The sequence below is a fragment of the Alligator mississippiensis genome, chromosome 13 (assembly GCF_030867095.1).
Source record: "Alligator mississippiensis isolate rAllMis1 chromosome 13, rAllMis1, whole genome shotgun sequence".
Lineage (NCBI taxonomy): Eukaryota > Metazoa > Chordata > Crocodylia > Alligatoridae > Alligator > Alligator mississippiensis.
In genome coordinates, this window is record NC_081836.1 from 29,930,653 (window position 1) to 29,954,481 (window position 23,829).

Genomic DNA, 23,829 nt, shown 5'->3' on the forward strand with positions numbered 1-23,829 from the left:
TGTGAATAAGATGTTTGCACAGTGCAGAGGGGATGCAAAGGTGATGTGAGCAGTGATGTGGAAGGAGGAAGAGATGCAGCAGTTCTCCCAACAAGCAGAGGCAACCAAATGAAAACCTACTGGGGTTGCCCCAAGCACCTTGATGCTATCCTGGATGGGCACCCTTCCTACCAGCCTGCAAGTCAGACCGGCCACTTCCTAATGGCAAAGGGAAGGAACCCGGGGGGGGTGACGTGGGGAGCTCCTGCCTGAAGCCAGTCTGACCCACTTCACGTTTTTATCAAGAACTCCATGGTCACCCTGCTCCCTTCCCCTACGCTAGCCTTTACCTCTGTGGCCCCAACTGAAAGGCCACACATGCAATCAGTGTTAACCAAAGAGTGACAATACATGTCAACAGAGGTTGCATTTCTCCTGAGAGAGCCCCTTTTGTGTCAGGATCCTGCCTGTGAAGTAGCTGAAAAAAAATGTGCTAACATTTTTTCCTGGAGGGGGCACAAGACACATGACAATGCTGTGTAAACCTAAATGAATCCTGGCTCATTCAAGTTAACTTCCAATCATTCCAAGGCCAAGCCAGTCAGGCTGTGTGCCCTCTCCTGCCTCACATACTTGCAGAGGTGCAGTAATGCACCTTGAAAGTGCAATGTGTACAGGACTGGGCTGCTTTTTGATCAGAGTCAAAACTGGGACAAATCAAGCCTGCATTATATGAACCATCTGTTTACAGCCACGCAGCCTGAGGGGCACTTTGGCCAACACTCCAGTCCAAAACAAAAACCACGACAGTCCATCAGTTAACATGGATCGAGCTACACAGAGCATACATTGCATTATCCACAATAGCAGGAAACACCAGTCCAAGGAATGGTACTCCAAGGGATGGGGTACTAGGAAGCAACCATGTATGTACTATCCTTTGTGACACTGTCTGCAAAGAGGCTCAGGTGACAAGATGATGAAAGTGGGAGTATGATTGTTTTATATTTAACACCATCTGTCTAGTTATCTATGGCCTCAGTTGGGGTGTCCTTGAGAGGGCACCCACACCTGCCAAAGCCTGACCTGGACCAAGGACTTGTTTGAGGGCCAGTGGGTGCTGGGCAGTGTGCTCTGTTCACGTTTGCCCGTGGAGCACTTGTTATTTACTGTTGACCTCCAATTTTGTTTCTGTTTTTGCATTAGTTGTCCCAAGAACTCCACTGCCCATTTAGTGACCCCCTCTAACAACCAAGGGGTTAACAGTTCTTGTGCAGGCTCATGCCCACAGTTCTAGGTGCATCAAATAGGCCTGACCTGGACCAGGAGGAAGGAAAAGTGGCTATGGAGGGACATGAACTTCTCATGAGCTTGAAGTCAGGTTCTTATGGCAGAAAGATGTGGAAGCAGCATGTCCTGGAAGAAAGGGCAGACCAAGAGATGCGTACTTCCCTCATCCAGGAACCTCCATTCCCTGTCTCCTCCTCATGGCCCTTGCCATTCCCCTAATGGTCACCGCCTCCAGAACAGCCACTCCCCAGCACCTGCCTCCAGGGGAGCCAGAAAACCCCCCCGTGTTTCTGCAGCAGTCACCCTGCAGCTGCACCAGTGCTATGTAACTTGCTTGGATGCAGTGCCTGACATCACAGCTTCATGAGCCAGGGGAGCAGAGGTAGGCTGGGTGCGCCTGAGACAAAGCAACATCTCGTCTCAACAGCATATTTGTCCTGACTCAAGGAAGTTTCCCAATTTGCAGCTTTGCAAAAAAGTCCCATATTCCTACAGATAGGAGCATCATTCATTTTCCCTTACTACCAAGCATTGCAGTCTGAGATACCACCAGGACTTGCTGTACCATGGAAAGGTGACCATTTGTGACTGTGTGTATATATACTCAGAGGTAAGGTGTGGGGCAAGAAGGAAGTAAAACAGGATATATGTTCTCCTATTCTCCCTGTGACCTTTCACACCAGCCAGAGTCACTCTGTGCAACCTGGCACAATCAACAGTCTTTTCAAGCTGGGTAAAATCCACCCCCACCATAGATTCACCAACCCCACGCAGCCTGCAGGAGCGGCTGGAAACGGTCAGTAAGCAAGCTCCCCGAACATGCGCCCCACCTGGTTCTCCAGTGTCAGAGCAGTTCTCCCTCTGGTGTCTATGTGCTGGTGGGCTGGGATACATTCAGTACAGAGTTCCTGAACTTGGCTTCTACATCTCAAAGGTTTGCAGCCTGTGCCAGCTGTGATAGAGATTTGGGACAACCTGGTCCCACCACTCGATGCTCATTCCATAGACCTCGAACTGCTGTTCTCTCTCGAGCTGGTAGGTGATGAATGTCTGCAGCACCTAGCAATCTTTATGCATTGCCTGTGGCTCTCTTCTTCTTGGTTTTCTCATTTTTACTACTGGTGGTTGCTCATATTCAAAGGCAAAAGAGCTGTGCTGATTTAGCCAGTATCCATAGTCCTGTTGGTCCAGTGACTCAGAGATTGGAAAACAGTACAAAAAAGGGTGGACCAGAGGGAACAGCGGGAATTTGTTATGGAACAGAGAGTGTCATGGGAACTTGGCTTCAGTGAGGGGCAATCACTTGTATCTCACAATGCATTGCCAAAGATGTCCCCACAAAGCAGAGAATCAGATGGTGACATTGGGATGCTTCTTCATAGTGTGCCACAGCTTTTGGTGACAAAGCCATGCACTGTGGGGATGCATTTGAGTAACTCAAATATTGACAGCTATGTTCCAAAAAGATGGACCAGGTGAAGTTTTCCAACACAGATGTGACCTTAGTATGGAAAAAGCAGGAGTTAATACTTCTGGGAGAAAGTGACTGGAGAGTTAATCACACTGTGTGTGCAAGCAGTGGTACAGTATAAGGGATACTGTTCCTGCATGTACACACGTGTACATACAGTATGCTGCCATATGTGTGGGTGTGTTGATAGTGTCCTGTTCCGTGTCTGAGTGGATGCAATCACCCTGCTTTGTTTGGGTGGGTGTGCACCAGATTGCTGCGTGCATATAAGTGTGTGCAGCTGGTGCCAAGACTATGAATACTTCAAAACAGATTCTGACAGACAAGAATGCAACTAAAGAGGGGGTGGAAAGTTAGCAAGTTTTCTACCACCCACACCATTCAGACACAGGGAGGGCTCTCTGGGGAGATTCTCTGGGAATTCAGCTGTGCCTGCCACTTTCCACCTGAGGCAGTAAATTCAGATGGTGGGTGATGCTTGCTGCTAAATGCCAAAGAGCATGACAGATGGGAGAAGGGATTGAAAGAGATGGAAAGTTCAAAATAGACACTAACTCCTTGTCTTTCCTCACCCCCTGGCAAGGAGCTCAGCCTTGTTTAGAAGCATTAATTCCTCTGTCCTCAGAGCACCTCTAGGACATCATGATTCCCATTCTAGCTTGGCACAGCAAGTCTGCGAGAATCAGGCTACAACTTAAAGCTCCTGACTCACAACTGGATGCCTCAGCCGTGGGATAGCCCTTAGCCCCCAAACTCAAATGCAGACCTTCTGGAATCTACAGGAGTCACTGCCATCTCCCAGGAGGGGACAAGGACCAGGGTGGGAGTATCAGAGGAACAACTCAGCCCCATGCAGCTAATGCTAGGCCTGCTTTTTGCACACCAAAATGTCACCAGGCCTGCCTAGCAGGCACCTTTCCTGGGGACACAGGCCCATTTACAAGCATTCAGGGGGGTCAGAGCATGGAGCCTTACTAGAGACAAGCGACTCCCCCCAGCACTTGTGGCCAGTGATACAGGCTCAGGCCTCATTTGTAAACAGCTGTCCAACCAGCACGTACTTTGAGATCATGGCTGGTGGGTGCTGCTGACTCCCTGTCCTGCAGTCCTCTACTTAACCCCAGAGAGCGAGCTCCACACCCCAGCATGTCTCCCTGCAGGGCTTGCCTTTGGAAGACCATGATAGCTCCATTGCTGGATTCTGTGTTCGGGCTGCACATTAATGGGCCAGCTGCAGTTCAGACCCTGTTATTTTTCACACCAGTTACCCACCATATACCAGATGTATCTCTGTTCATGGAACTGACTTTACCTTGGTAGGAGGGAAGGGCACTGGCTCATCAAAGGAGCTAACGAGTCAGTGCAACCCTCAGAGCAGGTGATTTCCACTGGTCTCTCTACAAATGAGGTTAGCTGCTGAATGAACCCAGGCCCAAGCAAGTCAGGGACCTAGTGATCCCTTTTGCTGAGCTGAAAAAAGAAGCAGCCAATCTGCGGGCAGGATAGCAACAGACAGTGGGGACATATGGTGTGCAAAATATTTATTTATACTTCAAAAAGGTTGATTCCAGGTGCGGGTCCTGCCTTTTCCCCTCTGCTCCTTGCCCTGTTCGCATTGGGAACCCATTGCAAGAGACCTCCCTGCTGCCCATGCCAATATGCCATCAGAGAGGTAATGCTCTGGGCTGAGTCAAATGCCAGCTATGGAAGTTCTGGGGACACATGGGCTTTGTGATCTAAACAGCCAAACTCAGGGGCACTGCTGAGATGAGTTGTGCAGATCTCAGCTCTGATAGCATAGGGGGAAACACTGATTTGACATCATATACAACAAGTGCAGTTCTGGTCAGGAGACAGAGGCTCAGGCCCCTACCAACAGGGTAGCTGTCAAGATGAGCCCTGAACTGGGTGCTGAGGGAGATCTAGGTGAGCTGGGGAAGGAGGGGAAAATCAAATTGAACAGCATTTTGGTGCCCCTTGGCTAAGAGACCAGACCTTAATTTTCTATGGCTGTTTCCTACGAACAAACAAGCGGGCATTTCTCCTAGCTGGGACCCCCCTGACCTGCTCTGAAGCCTCTGGCCAACCTGAGAGCTCCACTCCCTGGTACTGTTGTCCCTGCACCCAGCTGCACGGCCCCGTGCTCTACACAGCAGAGGCACTCTGTTCTGCTGCTGTTCTTCCCCATGCTGCTCCCACCTGTGCCCAGCCCTGAAGAGCAGGGGTTGGAGAGGACTCTGCAGTTAGGGGTTCACATATGGCATGTAGGGGAAAGAGAGGAGAGGCTGAACCATCTTCTTATGGGGCGGTATTTCACTGGGGTCCCTGCAGTGTTCCTGCTGTCTACAGCAGAGGAGCTGGCCTGCCTGAGCCAATGAGGGAGACTCAGTGAACTGAGCAGCGAGGGATGTGGGAGGGAAGGCAGCTTGAAAACTGTACATTCAACTGAGCACCCTGGCACTGCCACCCTGACATGAGGGAGCATGCATGCTCACTCCCACTCAGCTTGGGGGCCAGGCCTGCTTGCTGGGGTGGGTGGCACAACACACACAGCAAACATGTTTGCACAGGGGTGGGCACACTGCCCTTGCTCACACCCAGCACGTGCATGCACAGCCGATCTGGCCTCTGGTGGAGGGCCCCGCTCTGCCACGTGGGCAGGGTGCCCAGTGCCCGGGTCTGCTGGGCTCCACGTCACATAGCTGCTGCCTCCCAGTCTCAGGCAGGGGCCTAGGAAGATTCCAAGTTCAGTCTCTGGCTGAGAGAACACCTCAATAGAAAAGCCAGTGCGCTTCTGGTCCAGTGCAGGCCCCCGGGCATGGGGCTGGCACCCGTGTCATCAGGGTTTTGGCACTTTCGGGGAGGATGCTGGAGACCCAGGGGAGGCTATGGCGGTGGTGGGATCTGTGCCCCCAGCAGGTCATAGGCAAATATGTTCCAGAAGACAGCGAAGACGAGGAAGGTGGCATAAGAGAGTAGCACGACCCACCATCCGCACTGGTCCTGCAGGTTCTCCTCATAGCTGCGCAGGATGGTCAGCCCCATGCTGATGCCCACAATGGCACCAGCTAGGTGAGCCATGAAGCTGGGTTGGGGGCCAGAGGCTGGCAGGGGAGGGGAGAAACGGAGCCAGACGGCTCGACCCACCTCCGAGCTCACTGCAAGGGAGAGGATGAAGAGTGGGAAACCAGCTTGATTCAGCAAGGACCCAGCCTGAGAGCAACCCCACTACCCCTGCTCTGCGTGTGGGGCCCTGTGTCTGTCCAGCCCTGCTGCTCCCAGGTCCCAGCCACTACTGATGGGGACAAGTGCCTCCGCTGGAAGGCTGCACATTTCTGTGCTGTTTGTTGTCACTGAGTAACAGGCTGAGGAAGATTTTGGTGGCATCCCAGCAGGCACTGGTCTGCATGGCATGGAGCTGAGCTTCATCAGGCTACAAGCAGGCTGGGAGTGAGATGCTGATGCCTATGGGTGAGGGCGACAGGACACAGGAAGGGCTCATCAGGGGAAATGCCTGCGTGCTCTCCATGACAGACAGTCTTGAAGCAGAGAGTGGCACCTCTCAAAGAAACACTCTATATCAGGGGTTGTCAACTGGTGGTACGCGTACCCCTGCGGGTACTTGAGAAGGCCCGAGGGGGTACATGTGGGCAGGCGGGGACGGAGTGCTAGCATGCACCATCCCATGCTGCCATGCAGGCGCTGTGTGCCCGGCTGGACGTGGGGGATGAGGGAAGTTTGCACATGGTGGCTGCCACTGCTCCGCATTCAGCTGTGCGCCACTGCCCCCTCCCCCCTGCTCTGCATCTGGCCTCCAGGGGTACACTGATCCAAAAAGATTGAAAACCCCTGCTCCGTATCATCATGCCCATGAGCAAGGCAAGTCAAGCATGGGGGCTGCAACTATCCTTCCATCTCATGGTTGCATGGGAAGGGGTTCATGGAGACTTTGGGACGGAAAAAGAGGTGGAGACCTACTTCTCTGGTTCAACCAGTGTTTGAGAGAATTTGCTAACACAGCAAGGAAGGGCAATTCTCCCTGTTGCAGGAGGCCTGGGGTGAAGTTCCCTGGCCTGTGCTATGCAGGACATAGGACCCAGTGACTGTAATGATCACCTCTGGCCTTGGAGCGTCAATGGCTGGCACAGTCCTCCCCCAGGGCCTTCTCCCTGGTAGCCAAGTATGTACACCAGGTACTTACTGCACACAAGGGCCAGGACCATCCGGAGCAGCTTGTAGGGGCAACGCATCCCTGCCCAGTTCTGAGGACAGACAGACAGAGTTACAGCTACACAAGACCCATGGCTGGGCTCAAGCAATGGACTATTCCTGACCCATTTCCAGCTGGAAGGGACCTGTGGCAGCCTGTCAAGCAGCAGTTCACTACCTAAAATGGCAGCAGGGAGGAGTGAAGCTCCTTCAGAGGAAGAAGTCTATTGCCTGCCTAGGAGCATGGCCACAACCAGGGCTATGTTACAGCAAATGGGGCAAGACAGCCATGGCCAGCTTGCAAAGCCTGGAAAGCCCTGTCTATATTGTTCTCTGGGGCAGATGCTGGACATGCCCAGGCATCAGTGCCCTGCTAGGTGTGACAGGGTTGAGGCAGAAGGGTGGGAGAGAGGGGGAAATAGAGGGAATGGGGCTTTAACCCTCAAGAAAACCCTTGCTGATGCCCCAAATTCTTAAAGAAGAGATTGATGGTGGCTATGAATTGTCCCCTGTTGATAATACTAGTCATAGGTGGTTGGCCAAGATAAGGCAAGCAGCAAATGCCCTTCATTGCTCTGGTCTCTACCCCATCCCCCTGCTACCTCCATGTCAATGCACTATCCACAGCTGGTGCCAGCCCAGAGGTGTGGAGTGACCCTGGTCTCCTACAGTGCTAATCCCAGGCCAGCAACGTACCAAAGGACACGGACCAAAGCTGTTTGCCTGAACCGGACTGGGTGGGCAACCACCATGGACATGACCATCCCAGCCAGCACCAGCAGCTCATGCCGCTGCTCTCCTCTCAGAGTTTGTCTGGGCACTCTTTAACATTATCTCAGCTGCTCCTGGGATCCCAGTAGGCAACAGGAGGACATATGCCACATACCAGTCCCACCCCAGTGCCCTCCCTGGTAGGCTGCACAGCCAGAGGACCTACCATGACGACGTTGGCCAGGTGAGCAGAGCAGAGGGCATAGACGCCTCCTGAGCCTCCAACCAGCGGGGCCCTCATGTCTGTGATGGAGACAGTCAGGGAGCCTGCAGGCAAGAGGGGAATACTGGGGAATACTGGTGACAGAGCAGAGGAGAGCACGCCTGTGCCCTGGGGCAGAGTACAAGGAAATGGGCTCAGAAAGACAGGCTTTCCCAGTCCACAGCATGGAGCTTTTCATAGCTCCTGCTCTCGCTGCCTCAGCATCAAACTTTAATGGGACTTTCCCCACGTACAGGCTTTTCCACCACATCGGTCTGCATTATAGCATCAGCACATACTCCAGCTCCTGCACGTGCTCTCCTCCAAAGCACATACTCATTTGGTGTATAATGAGCACGCACAGTGCAGCCCCTCACCCACCACAGAGCACATGCTAACAGCATACGCAGCGCAGCCCACCACAACACCACAGAGCACATGGCACAGCCCCTCACACCCCCACAGCGCACACGCTAATACAGCCCTGCCTCAATACCCAGCACAGAGCACGCACTAACACCACACCCAGCAGAGCCCCTCGCACCCAGCACAGAGCACACACGCACTCCACAGGCAGCACAGCCCCTCACACCCTTGTTATCTACCTCAGCCAGCAATGCCAGTGCTATCCCTACAAACTGCACACTGACTCCTTCCAGTCCAAATGCGTACTGCGAGCACTCACCACTCAACACATGCTCCACCACGGTCTCCTGCTGCTGCACACCTGCCCACTATAACTGATGTGCACCACACACTTGGCGCAGGGGTGCTGACACCCCAAAATGCAGACCCACTGCATCTACATCTCCTGGGCCAAGTTCATCCTGGTCTGATCCCACTGTAACCAACAGGATTACCCTGGAGAGGAACCTGCCTCATGGGGCATAAGGCACCCACAGCAGGTGGCTATCAGGCTGACCCTGCTGGTTGAGTCTCTAGAAGGGCTGGTATGCTGCTCCACATGCCCTGACACTGCCCCAGGCCACTTGCTGGTAGCACCTGGGAAAGCCCCTAGGAACCAGGCAGTGATCTCATCTCATGCCACCCACAGGATGTGGCACTGTGCCTGCCAGCCGGCAGACAAGCACCCCCATCAGAGGGGAACCACCCAGGGAAACATACCTGGGGAATGGGACTGAACATCAGCTGCCCTCCAGCTCAACCACAGCCACGCCGGGGAAACTTAGCTGTGCCCTTGCAGCACTCTGGGTACAGTCACACACAAAGCTGGCTTGAGAAACATGGGCAGAGGCTGTCATCACAGTGGTCAAGGCAACCATTCCAGGGAACTGGGCAGGGCCCCACTTTGCTCTCAGTGTTGGCACAGGGTCTCTGAGCTGCAGGCAGGGTTAGTGTTTGCTGCCCTCAGTCCCAGGCCATTCTCTGCCAAGACAGCAGTTTCTGGGAGCAGAGAGTGGGTTTGATGGGTACGAGGAGCCCTGGTTTCTGATCTCTCCCTCTCCAAAGAAATCCATGGGTGAGTAATTCTGGCTACTCTGCTAATTGCCCAAGGGCCTTGCAAACAGTTCTGCATGCAGTCAGCAGCATGGAAAAGCATTAGCACTCAGAGGTAGCTTTCCCCAGATGCCTGCCTGGTATATATAGCTCTTGAGCTAAAGAGCATTAGAAAATCTCTTATGTTACACCACTGGGTGAAAAGGAGTGAAGGGCCCCCATGTGTGACTGTCCTATCCTGTCTGAAATATAGCTGGGCATCATGAAAAACCACAGGATTAAAGGGTTTGGTGTCACCTTGAACCCCGAGGACAACCTCAATTATTACTGTTCACACTGCACCAACAATGTGCGTGGTTTCTTAAAGACCAGGGCTCCATTAACAATAAGTTTCATACAATAATTATGTGGCTCTGTTCTGCCTGGAAACTCTCTGAGCCTTTTACAAATGTCACCAGTGTGTAAAGGATGTGCAAAAATCACTTCACACACATGCTCTGAAGTGCCATCAGCTCTGGGGAGATGCACAGGAGCTGGAGCTGTTTAGCAAAGCACCCGGACACTGGACAGCTATTTAGGACAGGAAGTGAGGAAGAATGTGGTAGCCAACAAGAAAAATCTGAAAGGGGAGTGAGTTAGAAGGAAAGCATGTGCCTGAGTTAAAATCTGACCGGGGCAATGGTTTGCACCACAGCTCTTGCCCATAGTGCCAACAACAGGGACTGCCTAAAAAGATCAGGCCTTGGCTTGAATTTCATCCAGAAGATGGTACCTTAGCAGGGCTGAGTCCCAAGGGGCATGCTGGGGCACAGCCCACCTTGGCCAGGCTCCCCTGGCTCTGCTGTCCATGGCTGGTGAGGAGATGTGAGGTTACAGCCCCAAATACCTGAAATGGCTACAGAGGGGTAAGTGTGGAGTTTGTCCTCCACCCCCAGGCCAGCTGCTTCCTCCTGGCTGAGCACCCCTGATATGAAATGCAGCTGTTCTAGGAGTTGGGGTAGGGGTCACTGCTGAGACAGGGAGCCCTTCCCTTCTGTGTCACTGGTTCAAAGATGGCTCATCACAGCCATACAATGCCCACTTTGGAGCTCCTGGTAGTCTCATATCCTAGCAGGTATGGCACTGACATCTAGCCACAGAGAAGTCAAGGGCCAAATGGGCCATGAAGACTGATCTTTGCCCTCACCCTTAGCCCTAGAGGAGCCTCCCAGCTCAGGTTGGGAGACCTGACACACTGGACTGCTTCTGCCACCTGCAGAGGGGATGTTGCTATCAAGGGCCTGGGCAGCCTCCATTAATACAAAGTCAGCGATATACACAGAATTGCAACAAGCCTTGGAAGGTCAGACCTACTGCCCTGCTCCAAGCTCTGGCCATTGACAGTGCAGAGGAACCACTGACCCACCTGCATAAACAACCCAGGGAAACATCAGCTGTGGGCGGGGGAATCTTTGTTGTCTGCTAGTGCTGTGGTCTATGACACACAGCCAGGCAGGTCCTATCCTGTCCAGCAGGAGGCAGCCACCCTGGATGGATAAGAGGGATCCCCAATCTCCAAGCACTGGGTGCACAGGGACTCCGCTGCAGCAGGTCTATAGTCAGTGGTCTCTATGTTTCACTCACTACCCTATGTGCTCCACACTGACAGAGAAGCTGCCAGGGCGCAAAGGATGCCTTTACCACCCCTGCACCCCCAATCCCCTCTCCCTGCACTGGCTTCCTGCTGTAATCACTTCCTGCATTTCCTGAGCCTAGATCCAGCTTGCAGCAGGAAAGGAAGGAAGGAGACTTTAAGGATCAGGTCAGCAACCAGCAGCAGCTCAACAGAATTGGGGTCCCTGCCTTTGCAAACCCTGCAGGGCTCTGCTCTGATGGAGAGTGCACATGGAAGAGAATCTCCCCTGCAGCCACACTGCCCTGCTAGGCTATCCTCAGCTTTTCCCTGGGGCTGGCTGACTTGAGGAAGGGAAACATGTCATGAGCAGCGATAATTCTTCACTCATTTCAGCAGAAGGAGCCAATCCCTCTGGGAATAATGGAGAAGGGAGCATTTTCCTGAGTAGGGACTGGATCAGCCTGTCTGCTGGGACCCCCTCAGGCCCCAGGGGAGGCGCACCCAGGCCTAGGGTCACTGAGGACCTAGTCAGGGAACTTCTGGAGGGACTGGATGTATTTAAATCAGCTGGTCCTGACGACCTGCACCCCAGAGTGCTGAGGGAATTGGCAGAGGTCATTGCGGGACCCCTGGCACGGCTTTACGAGCGCTCGTGGTGCTCTGGTGTGGTACCAGGGGACTGGAAAAGGGCCAATGTGGTTCCCATTTTCAAAAAAGGGAGGGAGGAGGACCCAGGAAACTACAGGCCAGTCAGTCTTACCTTGGTCCTGGGTCAGCTTTTTGAGAGAGTTATCCTGGCGCATGTCCACAAGGGGCCAGCAGGGGAGGTTATGCTTAGGGGCAACCAACATGGGTTCATTAGAGGCAGGTCCTGTCAGACCAACCTGGTGGCCTTCTATGACCAGGTCACAAAATCCTTAGATGCAGGGGTAGCAGTGGATGTAGTCTTTCTGGACTTCAGGAAGGCCTTCGACACTGTCTCTCACCCCATTCTCATTAAAAAACTAGGGGACTGTGGCATCGACAACTACAAATGGGTCACTAACTGGCTGGAGGGCCGCACCCAGAGAGTGGTGGTGGATGGGTTCTTTTCGACCTGGAGGGATGTGGGCAGTGGGGTCCCCCAGGGCTCGGTCCTCAGACCCACACTGTTCAACATCTTCATCAGCGACTTGGTTGAGGGCGTAAAAAGCACCCTATTTAAATTTGCTGATGACACTAAGATGTGGGGAGAAGTGGGCACACTAGAAGGGAGGAATAGGCTACAATCGGAACTAGACAGGTTACAGGAGTGGGCGGATGAGAACAGGATGGGTTTCACCACTGACAAGTGCAAGGTACTGCACCTGGGGAGGAAGAACCAGCAGCAGACCTACGGGCCGGTGCCCCCACCCACCTGCCAGCACTCCCGCTAGGTAGAGGAAGCTGATGCGCAAGATACCATGGACCATCTCCAGGGGGACCCCGATCATCAGCTGGAGGAGGGCATTGAATCCAAGCTGTTCCAACCTGGACAGAAACATAAGGAGACAAGTTAAGCTCAGCAAGCAGAGTCCTTCTAGCTGGCCACACAGGACAGGGTGGGGATGATACACCCCACTGTGGTGTAACTTTCAGAGAAGATGAAACAATGAGGGGAAAGGGACTCACCCAAGGTCACAAAGACAGTCAATGGCAGAGCTGGACACAGACCCTAGGACTTCTGGCCCCCTGATCCCCTTCCCTAACCATGAGCCCACATCTCTCATACTCGGCATAGCCGACAGCTGCTCTTGGCCAGAGGAAGGGGTATCTACCTGGTCAGGAACCCAACTGAGACGGCCCTTCAGTCATTCTCACCTAGGCAGCATTTGAGCTAGAGAAAAAAGCTCCATCTCACATGACCAGCTGCCCCAATCTGCTCCATCTCCCACCTGGAATTTACTTCCACACTGAGCAACTGCAGGCCCTCCTGGGTCCAAGGGAGGGATGGCTGCAATAGGGAGGCAGCTTCGGCAGCTCAAGCCTATTGAAACTATGAACTGTTGTAGCTCTACAGGAAATCCTGGCCTTTCAAGACTCTCTTTTATCCTGAACTGGAACAAAGAGTCAAAACACTGACAGTTCCTGCAAAACAAATTATGCAAAAATGGTATTTGGCAAATACTGAAGCAACTGATTAGAATTTTCCAGTTCAATAAAACCAAATCACCTCCTTTTGATTTTATCCTTTCAATGACATCAAAGGGAGAATTGATATAACATATTAATAACAACACTGATAGCAATACGATGATAAAGACAATCAAGAAGTTAACATCCAAAATAAAGACCCTTGGTGTCAACTGAAATGTGGCCTATTGATAATTCGGGTTGGAATTTTCAGTGAAACTGCTGCAGCCCTGCAAAATATTTGGTGTTGGTCAAACTGGCATTTCCCAGTGAAAATGTGCTCAAAGCATCATCAACCAGCTCAGCCCTAAAGGAAGAGCCCAACAGTGCTCCCATCTGGATACCAACTTCCCAAGCATGCCCTCAGTACAGACCAGCCAATCCCAGTCATGCTCAGAAGTATCTCATTGATGGGGCATTGTGTGGCCTTTACAAGGCAATGAACATCCAGGGTTGGAGATGGCAGCTCAGGAATTGCCTGTGGTTAATCCCACCATTCAGCAGATCTGATTGGGGCTGTTAATTTTGCTAATCAAGAGGCCATCAATCCAGGGAACAGGCTGTGCTACTGTGGTCAATATCTTTGCAGTGATCATTATTATTTCATCCCCAATTGACATTCTGTGTGGTCGCTGCATTGGCATGGCACAGGGACACGCAGACTCTGTGGCCAGGCAGTCTCAGAGCTGGGGGGGCTTCTCCTGTCCTTGGTTTTGCTACTGCTTTGCCACAGAGCCAGCTTTGAAAGAAGAGGAGGCTGGCAATGCTCATCTCTCACAGCACATCTGCCTCTCCCGTCAGAAAGCAGGAGACACCTTGCCACTCTAGCTGCTGGCTGTAGCCAGAGATGGCCAATGACCCCTCTTCCCCCTTGTCCTGTATTTCAGTGCATTACTGGTCAGCTCAGTGCAGGCCACAGCCATCAACAAGCAACACAACCAGGGGGTATGGACCAATCTGAGCCCCTAACCACTTCCTCCCACAGCTCCGACCATGATGGGGGCAGGAGGCAACCCTGAGGAAGGAGTTCATTAATGCACCCAGCATCACTCTCAGCGTGCCCTGACCCTACAAAGACACACAAGGGTGCCTCTGCACAATGGAGATCCCCCCGCCCTGGGGCTCTGACGAGGAATGTCAAGTCTAGGAGGGAAAACTATCTAGACTGTCTCCATGCACAGGTTAGTCAATTAATCAAGGATTTTAGTAGGCTTTCACCCTTGTCCTGCTTCCCACAGTGACATCATAATGCTGTATTGATGACATCACACTGGCAGCTCATGTGCCTTGGTGCTAAATTCTAGCCACAGGAGCCTGGCTTTGCTCTCTCACATGCTGCCCACTGGGAGGAGGCATGCAAAGAGTGGGGGGTGCAGCTTCCCAGCAGTGGTAGGGAGGAAACGGGAGGATCCTGGCCTGTCCTTAGCACTGGGCCAGCAGTGATCTCAGTGCTTCCGCTGCTGGGGAATGGCCTGCTCCACAAGCTCACCCACTGTTCGAGACAGTCCAATTAACATTTTGCAAGAATGAATTTGACCTGACGCCATTTCCAAGGCCCATTCAATTCCAACCTCAGCATTTATTTCATTTATTAGCAAGAATTCCTATAGTGCTGATCTCAGTCCTGAACAAGGCTCTTGCAAATGTTTATGATTTAACCCTCCCAATTCCATTGTCAAGTCAGCAACTGCAATACATCCTCTTCTATGGGGAAAACTGAGGCACAGAGAGAAAGTAAGTGACCTGCCCAAAGTCATTCAGCAAGTCAGTGGCAGAGTGAGGACCCTGACCTGCAAGAGCATCCCTCCTCCTTTTGGTTTCTCAAGTCACATGGTTGTGTTTCTGCTTCCTGACTGGACAAGCCGGTCTACCTCAGCCCAAAACAGGTGTTGCCTCCCCAGAAGAGGAGTGGGGCTGTGTCTCAAGTCCTGTTCTGAAGTTCCTTCCTATGAAATCCAGCCATGCCAAACACTGCTCCCATGGATACAATTGGGACTGCAAAGCCAGTGGAGGCTAAATTCTAGTTGCCAAGATGTTCTGCAAATAGCTGTTCTCACTGTTAAACCTGCCCCGGAGAGCAAAGCTTTCCACTGTCCATACACCAGAAGACAGCACAGGCAGTTGCAATGTACTGTCTCTCAAGATCTTCCCTCAGATATGCTCAGCCCTCTCCTGGAGGGGCCACACCTGCAGGAATAACAACCTAGTCATGAAATCCACCCAGCCCCTGGCTTCTCCCCTGGCACTATCACTGAAGAACTGGGCCTGACTGTGCCCCCCGGCTCATTTCACACAGGCCACCTGGTGGGAATTACTTCCTGTCCCTGGGTCTCATTCCCAGTCCCCTGAACCATCCACTGAAAAAGGGGTTCTGGCCCAGGCACCAAATTCTTGCCACAACTCAGAGCAGAGGAGCACAAGCTGCCCTCAGCACTTTCAACACACTCACAAGCTGCAGGCACTGTAGTGCCCTGTGCGGAGACAGGAATCCATGGCCCATATTTGCTCTGACCTGGTTTGCCCTGCCTGGGCGACATCCCCCAAACTCAGCATCTCTCTCCCTCCCTCCCTCCCTCCAGGGTGGTTCCTCCTTACCCAACGTGCATGAACATGTAGGTAAGGAACCGCCAGGCACGGGCTCGGTGCCCCGGATGATAGACCAGTGGGCTCTTCATGTACTCCGGGTGGTATGTCTGCAGCACCCACTTGTTCAACCGAGCCCCATAGCACAGAAACACGATGATCTGCAGAAAGAAAGGGGCTGGCTGTCAATTGGGAAGGATTTCCCTGCTCTGTAGAGCACAGTACAGAGAGCAGGGGCCAGGTGGAGAAGTGGCAGAGGGCACAGCCTGCTCTGGCTCTGGATGCCCACAGGAAGGCAAATTCCCCAGGCACGGAGACACCCCCCAGGTGCATTTCCTGTGAGGTTCAGGGTACCTGGGTGAGCGTGACAGCTGCCATGAAGACGGGCGGGGGGCAGGTGCGATGCTGGTAGAAGTACCAGCGTCGGTCCATCTCACAGGGCAGAATCTCATAGGCCACGTAGCGGACAAAGCGCTTGTAGAAGCCCAGGCCTGTCTCGTCCAGCAGCACATCGCGGGGCAGTGCCCTCTGCCCATTGGCAATGGCTCGCTTGAAGCTGCTGGAGCGTTTACTGCTGATCTGTAGAGAGAGGCTGTGACAGACAACGGTTGCGAACAGAGCTCCCAGCCCTCCGCTCCCCACCCTAGCCGGCAGGGGTCGCTTCAGGCCAGAGATTCCCCGAACATGGGACCACTGCGATGTCAGGTGAGGAGAGAGCAGTGAAGGGCTGGGACAAGGGACAGGTGCCTTTGGAGACAGGATGCGAAGCACACAGTGTGCGCAGGGGCAGTGTGCTAATGAGGCACTCTCCTGGATCGTCTCCACACTCAGCTGAGCCAAGTAGGAATAATCTAAGGATTCATGACTGAATATTCAGTGGTGCTTTCTGCTTTTGTGGAGAGCTCAGTACACGAGAGGAAAATAAATCTTTATTTCCTCTCCAAGATGGGTCCTTGTGCAGGCCGGGACTAACTATGCATAATCCCTACCCCACACGCAGCAGCCCCAGAGCCAGCCAGGGCAGAAGCCTTCGCTGTGGGGAAGATCCTGGCAACAAGCTGTTTCACCTTCCCAGTAGGAGGCATTGCTGGGTACGTGCAAGTGCTCCCAGCTACTCCAGTCATCCCTGTGACTGTGGGCCATGGCACAAGGAGGCCATCTAACAGGAATCTGCTTGTATTTCACAACGTTTTGCTCACAGCTGTCATCTCTCCACCCGGGGGGCTGCAAGGCAACTGGTGATACCTTGCCAGCTCTGCAGAGCTCTCCACAGAGTAGGGCTCAGCGATGCCAGCCCCTCCAGCCCAGTCCAGCAGTGGCATCTGGTTCCCCAGGGCATGTTTGACTGCCCTGATACCAGTAGATAATGGTTTCTGTGGAATGGCCCTTTGTCCCCTAGGTGCTGAGCTTCAACCTCCTTCCACACAGGCCAGCAAAGAGCCATGAGGGACAGATGATATAGTTCCTACCAGGCTCCAGCCCAGCCTTGAACTGGTGACTTGATGGGGGCCAGGGTCACCAAGCAAAGACTCCCTCCCTCTGTTCCAATCCCAGTCTAGGTTCACCAAACAAAAACTCTTTCTATGCCAGAAGAAAGGACCAAGAGTCTGGCATTTCTGCCAGCAAACTGATGGCAGGGGATGGTGGGAGGTGACCTGCTCCAGAACCACCTGTGGTGTGTGCAGGGTAGAGTGTGTGCGTGCGCATGCGTGCATGCAACGATAGACATCAGGTATGTCCTCCTTGAGCTCTGCTTCCCACAGGGAGCCCTGAACTGGCCCCAGGGACCCTGTCCAGCAGCTGTGTTCCTCAGTGCAGTGGGCTGCCCCGTGACATCAGTCATCTCCTGGGATTGGTGCCTCAAGTCACTGGGCCAAGTCCAGGCCTCGTGTAGGCAGATGCAGGTCACACTGACCAGACCAGCTTGCACCACGGGTGAATTTGTGCCTTGAGCTCTCATGCTGAAGCAAAACAGAGGTCCCCCATCCAGGGCTGTGTTTGGCCCCCAAAACTCCTGCTTTTGAGCAGCATGCCCAGCCCCACGGGTACATGCTCCAAAGGGAACTGCAACCCCCTCCCAATCCTGCTTCCCAGTTTTATGAAGCGCAGTGGGCCTCACAGGGTCCTCCTCATGGCATGTGTGTGGTGCCCAGGCACCATAACTAGCACTCACGTCACTGACCAGGTCTACCAGCTCCTGATAGCAGATCTGCCCCTCATCATTGCTTTGTGCCAGAGCCACCAACATCTCCAGCTTGGCAGGGTCCAGGGGCAGCTCATGGCTGTGCACCAGGCTGGCAAAGGTCTCCACACCAATGAAACCGGTGTTTTCAGGATCAAGCTGGGAAAAAAGAGAGCCACAAGCTAGAAACAGGAGTGAGGGGCATCAGCTCCAGGCAACAGCTTACCATGGGTGCTGGAGAGATTGCCACTGGGGCTGGAGCAGTTGGAAGCTTTGCTATGCCTTTCTGTGGGCACCTTTTGCCGGGAGAAGTTGAGACTGCCAGAGCTGTCCATCCATGCATGCCAGGCCCTGGCAGTGAGCCCTCTCACAGACTTCATCTGCCCTCCTCTCTGTGGGGTACACTCTTTGGATGCCTATCTCCCCAAACTCCCCCCTTGGGTGCAACCAGACCACAGCTCTGAGATTGCCCTGGCTGTGTTGCCAAGTCCCGCTCAGGCCCCCAGCTGGCTGTGCATGCTGCCAGGCAGTTAACCCAGCTGTGTGGCTCATTCCCTGTGTCCCTAGACAGCACTTTTGCCTCCTGACCTGTCAGAGCAGAGCTGTGCCCCAGTGCAGGTGAGCACTAGCAGCTCCTGGCAGCCTTCTCGCTTAAGCAGGCCCCAGGGCCACAGAATGAGGTCTCCGTTCCCAGATGGCAGATGCCTCCTCCTGCTCTTCTGAGGCCATGTGCCAGCCCCTCTGCCACTTGGTCATGTCACTGCTTCGTCCTGTGCCTCAGTTTCCCCAGGAGTCAAGCCAAGTTGTGCTGTCCTATCTAACAGGATCCAGTTGTTCATTAATGGGGCTGTGGGGGAGTACTGGAGTTACTGCAGTGGGGGCCCTTGAGGAATAGCAGGAGGAGAATCAGCACATGCAGGAACACCAAGGTGCTGTGATTCCTTCTACAAGGAATCTAATCTCCTTTAACTTCTTCAGAGGGTTTTCTCCCCACACCTGGCCAGGCTGGGCATGTGCCCGTGGCCCATGCTGGCTGTGCTCTGAGGAGTGCTTCAATATAAGGAAAGGGCTTAGCAACCAGTCAGCACTGCCAGAGTCCCTGTTTCTATGTGGCAGAGGGATGGGGCCTGCACGGCAGTCAGAAGGGTGCAGCCCCAGGGCCTCACCTACAGCCAGGCACTGCCATTGATTCTAATGGGGAAAGGGGGACACATGTGGCTGCCTGCGCTCACAGGGCAAAGGGCCTCACAGACGCAGGGAGAGAAGGCAGAAGGTCCTGTCTGAACATGTGGCCCAGAGACAGAGGGATCCTGGCAGGGAAGAGATGCACCCAACAATCACTGAGCTTGAGGTAGAGCCTGACTGACAGCTGTCTATATGATCCCCCAGCTGCTGCACACTGGGAAATGAGAAGGATGCCCATGCCACAGTCACCAGTTTCCTATCCCAACTCCTGCTGCCTCCTCCCCAGATGCCAACAAGCCCCTTGTGACTGATAAAATTCCAGAAAACAGAATCTGTGGTTAAATCACTGGGTCCCTGCACTGGAGCTCAACAGGGAGGCTGTGGAGGCTGAATCCCGTGCACTACTAGATAGGCTGGGATCAGCACAAGAAAGTTCCAAAATAGCCTGGTTCAGAGGAAGCTGAGAACTGGGTCCAGACCCAGGCTTTTGGTTCAGCCCAGTTACAAAGAAAGGGCTGAGATCTGGGCATGGATCCAGGTCTGAGGTTTCCTACAAACGGTGGGGAGAAGCAGAAATGCTTCTAAGGTTTCCTACAAATGCTGGCCACTGTGTCTCGGACCCAGGCAAAGGCTCCAGGGCAAAGGAGGCCAAAGGTCTGAAGCTGAACCTGGTCTACACCAGCCCTACAAACCTGAGCGTGCTGCCTGGGCAAAGAGTTGCATTCAGTGCCAGGTTCTGTCTGACCTGGCCCAGTCCAGCCTAAAAGGCTAACAAGCTCAGTGAGCCTCAGGCAAAGCTGGGCTGAAGTGGGATGCTATAAGCAGGTCCGACACCTGCCATTGGTCTTGTCTTTCAACACAGGGAAGGAACTGCATATCTATGCAGCATCTAGCACAAGCGGGGGGGGGGGGGGGGGTCAATTTTAGTTGGTCCCAAGACAGCATGGTGATAAATCTATGTATGGACTGCCCAGCGGCCAGCCCTACAGCTACAGTGAACATAACCTTACACAACCTCCACCAGCTCCACAGGTGTCACTTCCTAAGCAACACAAAATAAACCCCCTCTAGCTAGGCAGCAGCTCCCATCCCCAGGGATTGCACAGGAAGGCTCATATCCTTTTTCTTTCTTGAAGAGTGCAGGGGAAGGAGGTATTTGAAAAGCCAGTGCCAAGGCAGATTGACAAGGGGCCATGAAGCAGCACTCAAGAAATCAGTGAGGGCCCTGCCAAGGACAAGCTGGGTGCTGCCACTGCCGGCAGAGCCAGTAATACAGAATTATTCTGCAGACATCATCGCCTGTATCACTTTGTTCTCCGGGGAACAACATGCAACACACAGACCTCACCAGCAATGTCCTTGTGGAAGGGGCAGGACAGAGAATGCTGTGGGACATGTACACACGCGTGCGTACACAGAGGACTCTGCTGTGGGCAGAGGGTGGGAGAGCCCCGCTCTCCCAGAGTCTCTTGCTGCCTGGGAGCTACAGGCTGAGATCTAGCAGAGATGACAGCTCTTGGCCTGGGGGGGTGGGGAGCTCTTGTGGGAAAGGCCCAATTCTGGGCAGTAGGGAGATGCTGGTTCTGTAGTGCGGGGTTCGATCCTGCAGGAGGGATTCAAAACAGAGGGAAACAGAAGGGGCCGAAGTGGAAAAGTCACACGTGGCGAAATTAACCCTTTGAAGACTGTGACCATGTCAGTCCCTGACTCTGTTTGTGGATGCAGAAACTGAATTACAGCCTTAACTCTCCAGAAAGCTCTGGACCACTCATTTGACTGTGCTCTGTGGGCTACAGCTCCCAGGGCCCCATGCACCTTAGGCCCAGCCAGCATCTAGCTCTGCCAGAGGATAGGAAAGGTAGTAGCCCCAAGAGGTCTCACAGGAAATTACAATACACCCTACCTATTCATTCCACTTCTGTTTTCTCATTTGAGTCCTCAGCTGGGGACTGGGCCTCTCTGGAGGGCCAGAGAAGAGAACATAGCAACCTCTGTGTTCTTGGCTGCTGTCAGGTCACTGGCACTAGCAACTGCCTCAGAGTCATCTGGTGACTATGTCTGGAGACCTCAGCTTTACTCCCCATTCTGCCACTGACCTCCCAGGTGGCCATGGTCAAGTCATATCACCACTACACCTTTGTTTCTGCTCCCGTCCTTTGTTTCTGTTGTACATGCAGCACCTAGCATGCCAGGGCTGTGATCTCCATCCTCACTTGTTGGCCAGACTTTAATACAGGTGCTTAGTAATGATTATTCTTAAAGAAAAAGGTCTCATGCAATTGGCTTTGAGCTTCAGTCAAAGGTCCTTTCACCTCTCTGCATGAAGCCTCCTTGTATGTGAATGCAGACCAGGCTCTTAGGGAGTGATCTGACAGCTCTCACTGTAGTAGACACTGCTGCCATCACTCCTGCCTGCCCCTGCCACGGAGATAGCAAACCTTCCCATCCATGCACATGGCATGTAAAAAAAACACACAGGCACAGACAGCATGACCTGCCTGCACACATGCTATGCACATACCTATCTACCACACGTGGCAAACACAACCCAATACATGTGCACATATGCACACCTTCCCCAGGAATGCCCCATACGCTGTCCCCTCTTACAGCATGTGCACACACTGTACAGGGGCAGGCAATTATTTCAGGTGGAGGGACACTTACTGAGTTTTGGCAAGCGGTCGAGGGCCGCATGACAGGCAGCCAGGGGCAGATAAATATTAATTCTCTAAATTTTTTAGGAGCCCTGCGGGCCAGATAGAATGGCCTGGCGGGCTACATCCAGCTCATACACCTGCTTACACTCACATGCATGTGTTCATTGTATATACACTGCACACTCCGGCATGTACACTAGCTCACATACATACACTGTACACATGGAAAGGCACCTGCCCACAAACATGGAGTTCACATTTACAAGCATATGCACACCTTGCATGCATGCACGCATACACACACACACTTGCACACACTCACCCAGCTTATCCTTCCCCTCACACATTTTAGTGGCTGCCCATTCCCAAAGTAGCAAAATCACTCCTCACTCAGGGGATTAATGGGACCTGGGAAGCCCATACCCCCACTCACACTCCAGTGCCTGCTACCAGCCCACCCCGATCAAGCTGCTGTCAGCCATGCACATGCCCCTGTGCCTTAGCAGCTGCCCTGCAGCTACTCAGAGGCCCTGTGGGCTGAGAACTTTATTATACTTCCAGCTGCTGTGAAATGTTGGTCACAACCTAGCAGGATCAAAGCCCCTGCCTCCCCAGCTCTAAATGTTCACTAAACTTTGGCTGAGCCACACCACAGTCCCCAGCTCAGGGGCACATTGCAGTGACTGCCAGGCACCCGCTCTTGCCCTGATGAGGCTCCAATCCTTACATAAATGCTCAGAAACACTGAAATCCTTCAGGTCTAGAAGCTCGGCTGGGCTCTGGTTCGGCATCCTGCTGCCAACCAGGCACCAGGTATTTTTAAACCCAGCTCCCCAGTCCAAGGAGCCTGAAGAAGCTGCCCAAGGTCACCCTGTGAGTCAGGTGGGGAATTACTGAAGAAGGAGCTCTGAGTCTAAATCCCCAAACTGAAAGTAACAAGCCATTTCCCACCCAGCCCAGGCTCCACTGGCACGGATGGGGGCTTTGAGGTGCTGAATTTGGCGGTCAGAGCGGAGGGAGAGGATGCAGCCTCCAAGCCACCACAGCAGAGCGCTCAGTGCCACCAAGTGTCAATGCATCAGGGCCGATCCTGGGCGGCAGAGCAGGGCTCAATGCAGCACGGCACCTGTGCACCAGGCCCCGATCCGGCAGGCAGGCGCAGGACTCGGTGCAGTGCAGTGCAGTGCCACAGCGCTCAGCCCAGGTCCTGCAGGCACAACAGCTGGCACCGTGCAGCAGGGCCCGATCTAGCAGCAGGGCACTGAGCTGGGCACCACCATGGTCTTGCCCCTTGCCTTGCGGGGCACCTGGGGCCCAGGGAGGGCAGGGGCAGGGGGGTGAGCCAGGCACGGGCTCTAGGCTGGCAGGTGCGTGGTGCTGGGGCAGCGCCCGGCACAGGCGGTGCCCGCGGAGCTGGAGCGGGGGCCGCGGCGTCCTACCCGGCAGGGGATGCTGGTGCCCGTGGCCCTGCCGCCCCGCTCGGCGGGCGCTGCCCCGGGCACTGCGGGATGCCGCGGGAGCCGCCCGGGCCGCACTCACCTGCTCGTGGATGAGCCGCAGCAGGGAGCTCCTGTCCATGCACCCGGCGGGGCCGGCCGGCGGGGACGGGGACGAGGGCGGGGGCGGCCGTGGCCCGGGGGCCGGCTCCTGCGCTCCCAGGGTGCCGCCGGGGCGGGCGGGCGCGGGGGCGCGGGCTGCGGCTCGCCCCGCCAGCCCCGCGGTGCTCGGGCCACGGCAGCGGCGGCGGAGCGGAGCGGAGCGGAGCGGGCACCGCGCACACTCACTCGGCGCCGCCGGCTCCGCAGCCGAGTGCCGCCGCGCGGGCGGGCGGGCGGGCGGGCGGCGCGATGGCGGCGGGGGCGGCGCGGGAGCCCCAGCCCCGGCCCCGCCCCGCGGCTCCCCGTGCCCGGCCCGTGCCGCCAGGCGGCCGCTCCTGCCGGGGCTCCGTGCCCGGGCGCTGCCTCCGCCCCGCCCCGCCCCGCCCCCGGGACCTGCCGCAGCCCCGCTGTGCGCGCCCAGCTCGGACCCGGCTCCCGGCTCCGGCCACGTGCGCGGCGCGGAGAGGAGCCCGGG

At 54.5% G+C, this 23,829-nt stretch overlaps 1 protein-coding gene across 3 annotated transcripts; it reads right to left on the bottom strand.

Moving 5' to 3' along the window:
- Positions 1-4,266: 4,266 nt before the first annotated feature.
- Positions 4,267-23,585, bottom strand: RHBDL1 (rhomboid like 1). 3 transcript variants are annotated; one of them, XM_006262887.3, is made up of 8 exons: positions 23,296-23,585; positions 17,903-18,070; positions 16,084-16,308; positions 15,742-15,890; positions 12,392-12,504; positions 7,887-7,987; positions 6,942-7,002; positions 4,267-5,898 (listed from the first exon to the last, which is right to left on the bottom strand). In XM_006262887.3, the coding sequence occupies exons 1-8, from the start codon at positions 23,332-23,334 to the stop codon at positions 5,627-5,629; spliced, it is 1,128 nt and encodes a 375-aa protein (XP_006262949.1). In that variant the 5' UTR covers positions 23,335-23,585; the 3' UTR covers positions 4,267-5,626. The 3 variants fall into 3 exon arrangements, with proteins under 3 accessions (XP_006262949.1, XP_059572237.1, XP_019348687.1); XM_059716254.1 differs by having other exon boundaries at positions 12,437-12,504; positions 23,296-23,581; XM_019493142.2 differs by having other exon boundaries at positions 17,912-18,070; positions 23,296-23,579.
- Positions 23,586-23,829: the final 244 nt, after the last annotated feature.

Coding starts and splice junctions, on each gene's coding strand:
- RHBDL1 (XM_006262887.3), bottom strand. CDS start 23,334: ATGGACAGGAGCTCCCTGCTGCGGCTCATCCACGAGCAG. Junction 15,891..16,083: donor CAGCTGTCACGCTCACCCAG/GTACCCTGAACC, acceptor TTCTTTCTGCAG/ATCATCGTGTTTCTGTGCTA. Junction 7,988..12,391: donor CCTAGCGGGAGTGCTGGCAG/GTGGGTGGGGGC, acceptor TCTTGCCTGCAG/GCTCCCTGACTGTCTCCATC.